The sequence below is a fragment of the Archocentrus centrarchus genome, chromosome 14, assembly GCF_007364275.1.
Source record: "Archocentrus centrarchus isolate MPI-CPG fArcCen1 chromosome 14, fArcCen1, whole genome shotgun sequence".
Lineage (NCBI taxonomy): Eukaryota > Metazoa > Chordata > Actinopteri > Cichliformes > Cichlidae > Archocentrus > Archocentrus centrarchus.
This window is the reverse complement of record NC_044359.1, coordinates 33,808,864-33,821,845: the sequence shown is the minus strand read 5'-3', so window position 1 is coordinate 33,821,845 and position 12,982 is coordinate 33,808,864. Positions and strand designations below refer to the sequence as shown.

Genomic DNA, 12,982 nt, shown 5'->3' with positions numbered 1-12,982 from the left:
CCTGTAGTTTCATGATCCAATCATTCTATCGCCAATGATTTCTGAGCTGTTCCTGAGGCCATGCAGTGATCTCCATGACAGAATCACGCCTGTTTTTGATGCAGTGCCATCTGAGGGCCCAAAGAACACAGGCATCCCATACAGATTTTTGGCCTTGTCCACTGCATGCAGACATCCAGATTCTTGGATGACATTATGCACTCTAGATGATGAGATATTTAAGTCTTTGCCATTTTACACTGAGGAACATTACTCTGAAATTGTGCCTCAATTTCTAGATGCAGTTTTTTTACAAACTGATGAACTTCTGTCCATCTTTACATAAGAAAAACTCTGCTTTTCTAAGATGCTCTTAATTAGCCTGATTAGTTGGAAGATGTTTCTTTGTAGAACCACTTTTCCAGCATTTTGTTGCCTCTGTCCCAACTTTTTTTGAGACATGTTGCTGCCAGTATTTTTCTTAAAATAGTGAATTTTCCCAATTTAAACATCTGAAATGTTTTCTATGGTTCATGAGATTTGCAAATCGTTGTATTCTGTTTTCACATTGTTCACTGAAGTGAATACTATTCTGTAAAGCAGGTTGTAGCAGAAAGAGGCTTACCTGCTGGGACTCACTCGACTTAAAGGCATCTTTGAGGATTTCCACAGCTCGTGATGGATCTACATATTTCCTCTTGGAGCCCACCATGAGAGAGAAAAGGTTCCTCAGCTCCTGCATGAAGGGCAGGTTCCTGTGCTCCTGGTCAGAGTAACGCAATCACTGTTAGCAATTAAGTAAATCAAACTTCCTGGAGATGAGCAATCAAGCAACAGGTAATACACAAGAGGTAATATCTTCTTGTTTATTACCTGAAAAATTAAGGCAATGCTGGAGTGTCAAAAACTTCCTTTAATGGTCAACAGTGAACGCTAGGTTTCATTCCCGCTAAATCGCGCCAATGAACTGGACTCATCTGTTTTTTTTGCTCTTGGTGCTTTTTGAAACATTGTTCACTCCTGTTCAGGTGCCTGACCAATAATATGGCTTCCTATTTGGTACAGCTTTTCCAAGAAATCTGCGCTCCATTTTTCATAAAACTGTAATATTCTACTAGTCCATTAATTACCACAAGTTTACCGCGATGAAGATAGCTAGAATTAGCTGATAACATAGCATTCCACCCTCTGGCCTACATATGGCCACCTCTGGGTCAATAAAAACAGCACGACAGTGAGCAAAACAATAACTTTGAGGCTTCAACTGTGAAAAGGGTTTCATGATGGCCAAGTCCATCTTTTACTGTTCTACATGTACATTTTTGTATTACCAAGTTTCTGTTCTTTTATATAAACAAGACATTTGTTCTGATTTTTTAGTAGTTGTAGCTGTATTTTCATGAAATGCCACAACAAAGAGAAAATAATAAAAGTACTTAAACACACTTTTTTTTGTTTTGTTTTTTTCAGTCTTCATCTTTAACACCAGCAATGACATCATAGTGACATGTTGCTAACAAGATCCGGGGCAGCCGGGCTTTAACAGCAGATTAAAAAAAGAAAAAAGCTCATTTCTTTTTCTGTTCAGGGATGTTTATGTAAAGATTAGTTTCCAGGCTGTTGCAGCGTACTGCTAAAGTAAAAGGTCAGTGATTAGAACAGAGAGAAGTGAGATGAAGGGATGACCACCCCAAACCATGCTTCTAGAGCAGAGGCTTAGACCGGATTAGCCGCAGGCTGCTAAACCTATGGTGAGGACTCTGTAAGGAAAAGGTGTGAGACAAAAACATGCTCGGAACTACACTGCTAGTGTAGTGGTGAATGTCGCAAGACAAATTTGACTATTTTAATTTGAAAAACTCCTGGATCAATCTAATCATGTGCCTGATCTCTGTCCGGGTGGATAAATACCAAGGCTTCAAACATTTCACGCCAGTTGGCGCTCCTTATAGCTCGCTAGCAGTGAATTAACTGAACTATCAGGGGTAAAATGATAAGCTGGAGTGACCTTAGGGCACGATCGCCAGCTGTTGAATGATGGCAAATGTTTCTAAGAAGGTCAAACCCTCAGAGCTAAAGCACTGCTAGCCGTGACAGGCTGCAGAGGCGCTGCTATTATATAAATGGGATCCGAAGGAGGGCAGACAACTGAACTCAAAAGCCTCAGACAACATCATGCACAGACTTTATAATTGGTGCTTCGCTTTCCCCTGTGGGAACGGCAAGAAGAGGTAGGGATCTCACCTTCTGATTGCGAGGCAGGTCATGGACTCTGGCTGGCGGTGAGTAATTGAGCACCAGCCTCTGGAACTCGAGCAAGTTGAACAGAGACTTGAGGGTGAAGGAGGAGGAAATATTAGTGACATCTAAAGAGACCCCCCCCCCCAAAAAAAACAAAAACCTGCAGGCCTCAAAAAATTAAAATTTCAAACTACATTCACTAAACAGCTGAGTCTTCCAAGCCACATCAAAACAGCATAAAACCCAAGAAGTTGGTAAGACTTACACTCACTGGTCACTTTATTAGGTACACCTGTTCAACTGCTAGTTAACAAAAAATCTCATCAGTCAATAATGCAGCAGCAGCTCAGTGCATGTAGGGAGGCAGACATGGTCAAGATAACCTGCTAAAGTTCAAACTGAGTGTCAGAATGAGGACTGAATTAAATTTTCACATAGCATGTTTGTTGGTGACAGATTCACACAAAACCATATATAAACATCTCTATGATATACTGATTTACTCATGAATATGTCTCCTTTTGGATTTTTTACATGTAACATAATAATACAATAAGAATTTTAATAAATCTAGTGAACAATCCAGAATATTGCAAATTTCATATCAAATTTCATCAATAATTATTGCTCTTTTAGCCCTCACGCTCATCCTCCTCTACCTCAGACTGTTTCCTTCTACTGTTGGTATCAACTTTCATCTCATCCCTGCTGACTGTGCACTCTGAACTGATTTATGGTGGTTAAATTACATCATTAGCAACAAGACAGAAAAAATAACTTTGGTTGTCATTATGGATCACAAGTATAACACTGTGCAAAATGTGTTTTAGTGAGCGAGAATGTGCTTGAGGGTTTTGAAAAAAGAAGCTAGTTGAAAATTGTAAAGTGTTTCACTAAAAGAGTGACTCACTCAAAAGGACGCCACTGGTTCAGATAATTGGTTCAGATAATGCAATTTTGTGTTTTAGCAGTTCAGAAAACCTGGAAATGAACTGACAGGTGCTTTGCAAAGGTCTAACAGGCCTTCAAATCTGTTATTACGCGAAAGCTTTAACAACAAAAGCAGAAGTCTTCACAACTACTTGCTAAATATCTTATGTGGACTCCTCACTCATTTTGGGTTTATTTTCTGTTTCCCTACATAAAAAAATGCTTGCATTGAAAACTTCTGTTCTTTACAATTGGATTATGACTCCCCTTCTGGCTATCACGGCCCACTCAAGCTCCAATATATAGAACTAGATACTGTGATGAAAGATACTAAAGAAACACCCTGAGGTGATGTAGGAAATGTAATTGACAGAATATTAAGCCTCTGGTGTGATCTGTTACATGTATAAAAACTGTAAATATTGCCAAACATCTTGTTTAACTTGTGCTCAGCAAAGTATACTTTTGGAAGGGATATGTATTAGGTACATATCCCTGGAGCTGAACATAAAGCTTTATCAAGATTTGAATTTAGAAAAGAGCAACTTGTTTACTCCTGTTCTTCTGTGCAGCGGGATCAGGTTTAAGCAGCGCCTTCTACTCAGCAGTAGGGCTAACATTAAAACGCAGGTGCCAAGCACCATGTGATAGTGTATCCAATGTTGATCTGCCGTATTTCAGCTTAGGTCACATTCTACCACTCAATTTACCAGCATAGCAGAAACAAGGTCTTGTTGACATTTTCCTGCACCCTGCATAAAAGATTTAGACTCTTTAACTCTCTATTCACTGCTGACTACTGCAGACAGAAGCAATGATTTTTGCTTGATTACAATTACATGGAACCAACCAGGGATGCATAAAGGAATGCCAAGGCCAAGAACTCAAATGCCTTCTTAAGTTTCCTTTTGCCAAAAAAAGTTGATATAAAAATAGCAGTAAAAGAAACAGCACAAGCCAGCACAAAAAAGTAAAAGCAGAAAAAAGAAGCAGATAAAAAAAGGCTTTCTATTTCAAACAATCCCATTCACTTGCTTTTGGGCCCTCAGGAAGTACATTTGTCCATTTGTGTGTACCTACCTGTATGACAGCACTGAACCAGCAGGTATTGCCAACATTTTTCAGACCCACGGGGCAGTTGTCTATCCTCTTCCTGTCATGTGGGTTGGGTGAGTCGCTCCATACCTCTGTGTGGGTACGCTTCAGACTCGCCTTGTTCTCTGCTATGCTGGCCTCCAAAACTCTGAAAAAACAGGAGCGAAATAAAGACACAAAAGAGACAATTAACTTGCATGTGGGTCACCTGATCACCCGCTGCAGTTTATCTACACTGTATCTCCCGAAAGGTTAAGAGCTGGACCAGGGTTTATACAGGAATCCTAGAGTTCAATTTACTACCTTTTACTACCGCTACAATATTTTTACTACCAGCACAAAATCGAGCAGCAGCCTTTTTTGGGGTGGCGGTGGATTCACAGCACTAAGCCATGTAAGATGATCGCCCATCTCTCACCAAAGACAAAACTTTACCCCACTTATTGAAGGTGTAACTGTGACTTTGTCTTGACTAAGACCTCATTACAAATTAATATTTCAAACACATTTCAAGAAGACTCAGGAAATGTGATTTTTTTAAGAATATAAACATAATGCAATGAAATTCAAGTTTCACAAGCCGATGATTAATTTTCCAATAGAATATTGGAATACTGGTTTGCTGCTGAGGTGTGACGGCAATACTTGTGCTCGTAGCTGACCTTGAAGTTGCAGTTGTCGTGTTTGTGGAGCACCAAAAAAACGAAATAGGGATCTGCTCCCCGCACGCACGAATCCGCTGCTGGTGAATGGTGGATGCTCGGTGTGATTTGATCGCTGTTACACAGTTCCAGGTCAAATTTATATTTTTCTGCATACTTTACAAAACGCCTCTCGATCATTCCCCATGACCGACTTAAGCCAGTCTTGAATGCCGGGTCATTGAGCCAAAGTTGTGGAAACTTACATTTTCCCATGATGAGGCGCAAAATGACTCCGCGCACAGCAGATCGGACAGCGGAACCAATCGAGTTTATCAACGTCAGCTCAGGTCCTGCTGAGTAGTTATATTTCTGTACAGATTTTATAGTTAAACGAACTTAAAACAAAAAGTCTGCATCAATGGAAAAGACAAAATATACTGAAGGGGTGATGAAAAATTTACTACCAAGTCAAATTCTGTTTGTTACCTTTTACTAGCCTTAATTTGAGCTCATTTAATTTACTACCTTTTACTACCCAGCGGAAACCCTGTGGACACTCAAACTTCTTTGACCCTACTCAAAGAACAGCTCAAAAGAACAGGAACATTGACAAAGTCAACCCTTAGAAAAGCTTATCTTTCAGCTGGCCTGGGGTTTAATTAAACTGCTACACTGCGACCTCTTTTTATTGTGTTTCAGCAAATGTGTAATAAACTCTTCAGATTTATTACATAGCAGAGAACCATCAGCGCTATTTTGGATAGTAGACAAAAGAATAATAATAATAATCAGACTCAGAGTGGCCAAATATTAACTGCGGTATTATTCCTTGCAAGTGTGCCACTGTTCATATGACATTAAACCATAAAACTAGTCTGGAAAATATTCCAAGAACTTCCAAGAGTGTTAAATCATGCTGTTGTCAGTTAGTGATATTCCTGAGACAACCTGCTGATGGCCTGCTCTTCATCAGTGATGCCCGTCTCCCTGAATGCTCGGTTGGACTCCTCCAAGCTGAGGGCGATAGCCCTCTGCAGGTCATCTTTATCATCACCAGTCAGGTCAATCACATCTGCATCAACAAAGCACATACAGGTAGCGATTTATAGTTAGGATATTTAGTCTTCTGTTTAAAAACTTTGACTTGAACAAGAATGGTGTTTTCCATAACAGAAATGACATAAAATGTAGTAACTGTTTTTATATGAATTACATAAATTTAAATACACATATCCCAGTTTCTCACAAATTTAGACTCTAATTGTGACAGGGTGTGCATACATGTGCAGCTGTTTGTATCATATAACAAGAAGTAAATGAATGCTTTCTTAAATTAATTATATGTTAACAGCATTCATGAAGTGAATACAAATGCAGTAATAATCCAGATAGTATCAATCTTACCTCACCTGTTCAAGCCTGCCCACCTGTTAACATCACCTTGTTGTTTCTTCTCACAATTAAAATAATGACCCATAAAAATACGAGTCTGAAACTAATCCAATGTATTTTTAACATTAATGTGACCATCACAATGAATATCACATAAACAACGCATATTAAAGTGAACGTATTTTTTATTTTTAAATGAAAATATAATGTGCAAATAAATAAAAATGGTCTCTGTCCAAAAGTTCAAATAAGACTTCGTATTAAATCAAAAAGATTTTTCTGTCCAAACATCTGAAAAGTTTATAGATGATTCAGTTGAAGAGGTTTACTATTCAGAATGAACGCTGATATTAATGCGAGGAAAAAATAGGAGCCAACGTAGCTTCTCCTGTTGTCCTTCACTCGTTAGCTAACATCACTGAAATGATGCCGCTTAGCAAACATCCTCTATGAGACCTTGTTTCTGACAGGTAAACTAACAGAAACATTACTGTACAAACATTAACAGGTATCAACGATGCACTAAAACGTACCCATTCAGAGCTGACGTCACAGCCACAGGGTGCCGGCTTTTAAACGCTCAGCATTGCAGTGACACAGCTGTGGAAGGAAAGCTCTGCTTTGCACAGTCTGCATTCAGCTTTATTTTTGTTCTCTGTGAAATGCTCCCACACGTTTGACAGTCTGTCTCCATTTTCTCCACCCTCCTCTCTGTTCCACCATCGTCATGTTGTTCACATTACTTTCTTCTTCGTTAGTATTGTTGTTATTGGCAAACAATGGAGGCAATACCGCCCCATATCTTCACATGGTGCATTGCAGTTACAAAATCACATAAGTGGTTTTAGAATATGACGCATCGACATTAAAATTCCATGTCGACTAATTTTTGTAGTTGACGCCATCGATTATGTTGACAAATCGCTGCAGCCCTAAGCAACAGTAACATGTTCAGCAAGTCATTTGGTAAAGCAACCCAAGACTTGAAAGGAGATGCTTGTTAGTGGTGGCTGAACTTTCAAAATAAAAGCAGGGGGGGCTGTTTACTAGTTAATCAATCATTGATCACGTTGATTTCTTGGAGAGGTAAAATAAAATTAAAATTCCCCAAAGTTTCCAAATATACTCGGACAGTTCTCATTTTACCCAAGTGTTGAGGTGTATATGTGTGAGACACACTTCACTGAATGTGGAAATGCTGAACCTATAAAAGTGCCAAAAGTTGAATCAAGCTGCTCACTTGTGTCTGCCTGGCTGCCGACACTGATGTATCTGTCGCTGGCCACCTGGGATGTTTGGTAGTAAGTAGTCTCATCTTGCTGAGGAACCTTGGCGTTCTTCTCTGTCAGAAAGGCCACAGCTTCAGCCAGGTCTCCATTACTCACCTGCAGAAACAACACGATTATGGTGTGTTTTTCATTACCTCTGCCAAGGATGTCATGTTTTTGGTAGCATTTGTATAAATATGTGTCATTCTATCTGTACACATGATGGCTCAAAATGTTTTGAATGAATTCTGATAAAACTTTGTCGGGGTGTAGAGCGCGGTCATTTTAACAATCCATTAAAATTTGGCTTACATCCACCAAGGTCTTCAATAATAATTTATTGGTCCAAAATGGACAAAAAGCCTTAAAACTAGAAATTACGATTCTAAGTTTGCATGGTGTATATTGTCAATATATAGAAAGTACCATATAAAGATTAAAAATATATCACACTTGACCTCTGACCTCTCATTCAAGGTCAATAGATGGATCTGATGGTCGAAGTGATAATAATGCTATATTCAATAATGCTATTTCAAACTATGGTTGTTTGTTTGTATTGACTTCATATAAGCATATAGGGAATGATATATGGGGATTCAAAATATTACATTACTTTGGACCTCTGACCTCTTCTTCAAGACCAAATAAGGTCAAACATAGAATGTCTTTTCTTTAAAACTTAAAATTCTACTGTATTTGTTTGTATTGGCAACATTTAGGAAATGATACTGATACATGGGTATTCTAAATATCAAATTGTAGTTTGTATTTAAACATTATGTCACATTTGGCATCTGATCTCACTTTTACAGTTTACATCTGCCTTTCTTTCAAGTTGACCCCAAAATGTGTTCAGTCTTTAAAGAAGGTATTATCAAGACAAAGAGAATGAGCTGCCTGGTTAGTCAGAAATATACTGTATTTCATTTTTCAATTTGATTTTATTTATAGAGCCAAATCACAACAAAACTGTCTCCTCAAGGCACTTAATATCTCGAGGTAAAGACCCTACAGTAATTACTGTAATATATTATATGATAAGTTCTAGTTATTCTTGTCTACTTATTTACAAATCAATACCTGTTATCTATGACGTGCTCCTACATAATGTTTGTGTAATCAAAGTAAACATCTGTCATGCTGCCCTTATCTGATTTTGCTGCTCTACAAACTTCTTAAAGTGCATTTAAAAAGAACAAAGAAAATAAAATGATATATACAAATTACAAAAATATTCCCTTAAAAGTAAATACTGCCCAGAGAGTGAGCTGCCTCTGTGAATGTTTGCACTCTCAGAGTGCTTCTTGTTAGGCTAAAGTTTCAATGTGATCACAAGAAAATTATTAGCTGCAATAATGGACTACAGAGGACCATGCTCAGAGTGCATGCCAAAAAACAGGAAACTCAAAAACAGCTGCATTTAATACAATGTAAAACCTTAAGTGTATGCTTTGCCAGAAGTCCTAGTGATGAATAGAGGCTAACTACCAACAATCTCATAAATAAACTAAACCTACATTTGAGACAGAAAATTGCCAGATCTCTTACTGAAAGAAAACTGTGTCTACAGTTTACACACAATGTGTCAGACTTTTTTGGAGTTTTTGGCTTGTATTGTACCTGCAGGGCCTGCTGAAGCAGCTGTACGTCTGTGGTGCCTGTGACTTCCTTTAACTGGTTCAGTAGTGTTTGCTGGTGCTGTTGAAGGAGAGAAAAGATAAAAGAGGCAATCCAGAACAGAGGCTGAAAATGACAAGCAATTTTGTACACGACCAGCTTCTTACAAAATTGAAAAAATAAAAATAAAAAAAAAGACTGTAAAAGCATGTCAGTAAATCATAAATAATAAAAACCCTACTAAATCCATAAATAACTTAAACTTAATTCATAAGGCTTTACAAACCTGTACTGGCAGTCAGACGATTTACCAAAAGTGCAGCAAGTTAACCATTTGCCATCCAAGGGTATAAGGGAAGGCTCAATATTTTGTGTGAGTTGTTTAATCATTTAATCATTTTCATCAAATTGATCTTTGGGAAATTATAGTAGGCGCCTTTCATTGTTCCCAGACATTTCACAGACAAAATGATTAAGAAAATAATACACAGAATAACAATAACAAATTTAATCATTAGCTGGATTCCTCCTGGGAAGGGACCAACAACCACTGACCACAGTGTTAGTTAGTGACTGGTTAAAATTATCAAGAGTAACCATCTCAGGTGCTGCTTTAGCTCACCTGGTTGAGCAGGTAACCCATATGCTGAAAGGTTTAGAGGCCTGGGTTTAATTTTGCTTCAGACCATATATTGTGTTTCGTTCTCCCTGCTTTTCTGTCTACTCTCAACTATGCCAGGGTTCTTAGCCAGAAAAAAAATTTCAGCCCGTGTGTGTTGGGGAGTGGGGGTTAATTAGCATTAGCTTGCTAATTGCTAAACACGGTACCAGCTTATTAATTCAGTGATGGTGAACAGTTTGATAATATTATGTACGTAATATTCTGTGATAATGGTTGGTCCTACGGGCCATTGAAGGCACATGAATCTGATTGGACCGTGTGACTTGATGACGATAGGGAGTGTGGATCCCGCTACCCTGTGTTACAGTACTCTGAAAATAAGATGCATGTTTACCTGCAGCTGTTAATAAACATTGTAAACTCACAAGGATAACACACTGCTGTGTTGCAAAGACAACAAGACAAGCTCCTGGGATTTTATGTTTAATAGGAAGCCCAAAATTATCCTTTGAACTCCCTTTTTCCTCTGCTCCCCCCTCGGGTTCACGCTGGTCGCTCTTTTGCCCTGCAAAATCAAGTGTGAACAGGACCGTTGTAAGATTGCGCGTGCACATTGTGAATGAAACTGGCTGTGCCCGGTGGTAGATTGCAAATTGCGGTCAAATAATACTATAGTGCTATATACTATAGTGATAGAATAGTTCCATAGTGAACTGGCGAATGACCTCAGCATGGCGCAGCACCGGGCGATCATGCTGGCTAGAACCCTGTATGCTGTCCACCCAACCATAATAAATAAATAAAATTTAACTGAACACTGATTAATCAATAAATCAATAACAACCAGAGACACAACGAAGTCGCTTTTTCCTCATATTAAATGCTCAGCGGGAAAAGAGAAGTCAATTGTCTGCTTTAGCCTCCATGCTGTAGGAAAGGGTTCTTGCACTGATCCTAAACTGCTCAGGATTGAACACCCATTTTGGTAAGAACTTCCTTGATCTAGCATGTCCTATGAGGCCAACAATTATAGTCAGAAGATTCTTTATTTAGGAATAAAAAAATTTGACAGCCCAAGCTCCAGGCAGAACATTTAAAGGGGGGCAGTTATTCTTCAGCTACAGTATCTTAGCAGAGTTAGCCTTGAAAGCTGTTAATAATAAAGACAACCTTAAAGGGACCCATCATGCTCATTTCCAGGTACCTCACCCCTACAAGTCTGCTTTCTTCTGATTGGCTGCACCTTGAAACCAAAGATTTGAGCAGCAGGTGATTGGAGCTTCAATGCTCACAGCCAAAGTCATATGCCTGAGACAATATCATTCACTGTTTCCTACAGAACTAGATTTTGTCTGTGGTGGTAGTAAGGTAGGGTGAAAGGCAGTGCACCTATGGTTTCTTAAATAATTAATACCATGTATATTCAGTAACAATAAATAATTTAAATTAATTTTTCATCCCATCTGTTAACTCCAACTCCATTGTCATGGACAGCAGCTGCTAACAGTACTTGTTGTCCTGCTCTGCAGGCTTGATGGGCTATAGTGCAGCAGCACCAGTTCTCCACTTCCTGCAGGTTCTGGTTAGAGTTGCCCTTCAGCTCTCCAGAACAGAACATGGACTACTGTCACCATCTGCAGTCCAAGACAGCAGAGCTTGAATTTGTGCAACAGCAGGAATTAAGATTTGAGACAGCTGAATGACACTGAGAACTGCCACAACAGCAACTTGGCCAGCCTGCCCATGGAGAAACACAAGATGGGAAGTACGGAAGTTAGCTAGTTAGCCGTGATGGAACTTCCCAAACAAGTAAAGCAACTGTTAGTAATTATTTCTGGAGCTGTGAAAGTACATATGAGAGAAAATGAGCATCAGCTCGATAAGTTTACTTTAATGTTTAACCACAATGTTAAAAATTGCTTTACATATCTGACTTGTACTTGAGAAACTGATAAAGTATTTACTGGAAGAACATTGACAATTCCTATAAACAAGTTGATGATGTCAAACCCAGCTGGACTGCATGGCCTTACCACACACACTTAATCTGCTATGCAATGGTTGAGTAAATGCACTATAAACACTGGGCAAGTGCACTTAGTGTCAGCATCCAAGGCAGAAATCATGTCTTGAGTGAGAAGACCACAGACGGTAGCTTTCACAGGTGCAGCAGGCAACAGACAAGAAAATTAGTTCAGAAGTGTTTTTCACAGTTTAGGACTCATTATTATAGGTTATTTTCACACACATCTATGGCAACATGGTGCACCATCTATGCAAATGACATTTTTAAACACTTTTAATGGAGTTGCTCGAGCTACTACACAAAAAGCAGCAAAAAAGAGTGATGCCTAGGAGCCTGATGTGTCACAAAGCAGCAGTACACCACCATCAAATAAAATAGATCAGGATTTTATCCACCAGGTGTTTTGTGCCATCCTCTTGCACAGTCTATCCATTTGTGATAAAGGCAAACAAACCACGACAGCAGTTTAATTCAACTCCAATTACCGAAAGTACTGGAGTCTCAATCTTAGATATCAGATCTGGGAAAATTAATTTTATGGTTGTGAAAATGGCTCTTTATTACCTCAAACCACACTGTGAAAACAATAGGACAAATGACAGTATCATTTAGAAATGACACTTTTTGTTCAACCACTAAAAAGGAAAAACACTGAATACAATAAAATTAACTGACAGTCGACAGTTTAAATGCAACAAGTGGGCAAAACAAACACTGCCCCCTGGCAGATTTTTTAACTATTGTCCATGCCAATATTTTTCCAAGGTTTAAAAAAGTTGAAGTAAAATAACTTTTCATTTTTTGTAAAAGCTTTATTTCTTATAATGAGAAAATATGCGATTTGTCGGGTGGGCAGTAACGGGAACTGAATGACCAGATTGACAGAGTCAAAAGTTGTGTCATATCAGGTTTCTTGCGCTGGGCTGAGAATTTCAGCAGTTAGCTACCAAAACGAATTGGTCGCTAGTGACCCGGCTATTAGCATTAGCAAGCAGCTGTTTGGTACGTTGTATTCCGTATTACATCCATTTTCTTTCGCTTATCCGGGGCCGGCTTGCAGGGCCTGCAGCCTGAGCAGAGAAACCGAGACCTCCATCTCGCTAGCTACCTCCTCCAGCTTATCCGGGGTAACAACGAGGCCTAGATTAGCAAAGTTATGGTGTTT

General features: G+C 38.9%; 1 protein-coding gene across 5 annotated transcripts in view; it reads right to left on the bottom strand.

Moving 5' to 3' along the window:
• Positions 1 to 12,982, bottom strand: part of usp25 (ubiquitin specific peptidase 25) — a 41,371-nt gene that overhangs the window by 17,300 nt on the left and 11,089 nt on the right. For 4 of the 5 annotated variants that reach the window (XM_030745797.1, XM_030745799.1, XM_030745795.1 and 1 more), the window contains 6 exons: positions 9,173 to 9,250; positions 7,522 to 7,666; positions 5,838 to 5,961; positions 4,231 to 4,393; positions 2,224 to 2,310; positions 605 to 742 (listed from right to left, as the gene is read on the bottom strand). In XM_030745797.1, coding sequence (XP_030601657.1) covers positions 605 to 742; positions 2,224 to 2,310; positions 4,231 to 4,393; positions 5,838 to 5,961; positions 7,522 to 7,666; positions 9,173 to 9,250 — 735 coding nt within the window. Of the gene's footprint in view, positions 1 to 604; positions 743 to 2,223; positions 2,311 to 4,230; positions 4,394 to 5,837; positions 5,962 to 7,521; positions 7,667 to 9,172; positions 9,251 to 12,982 lie in introns of those variants that run through there. The other variant, XM_030745798.1, reaches the window with a different exon arrangement.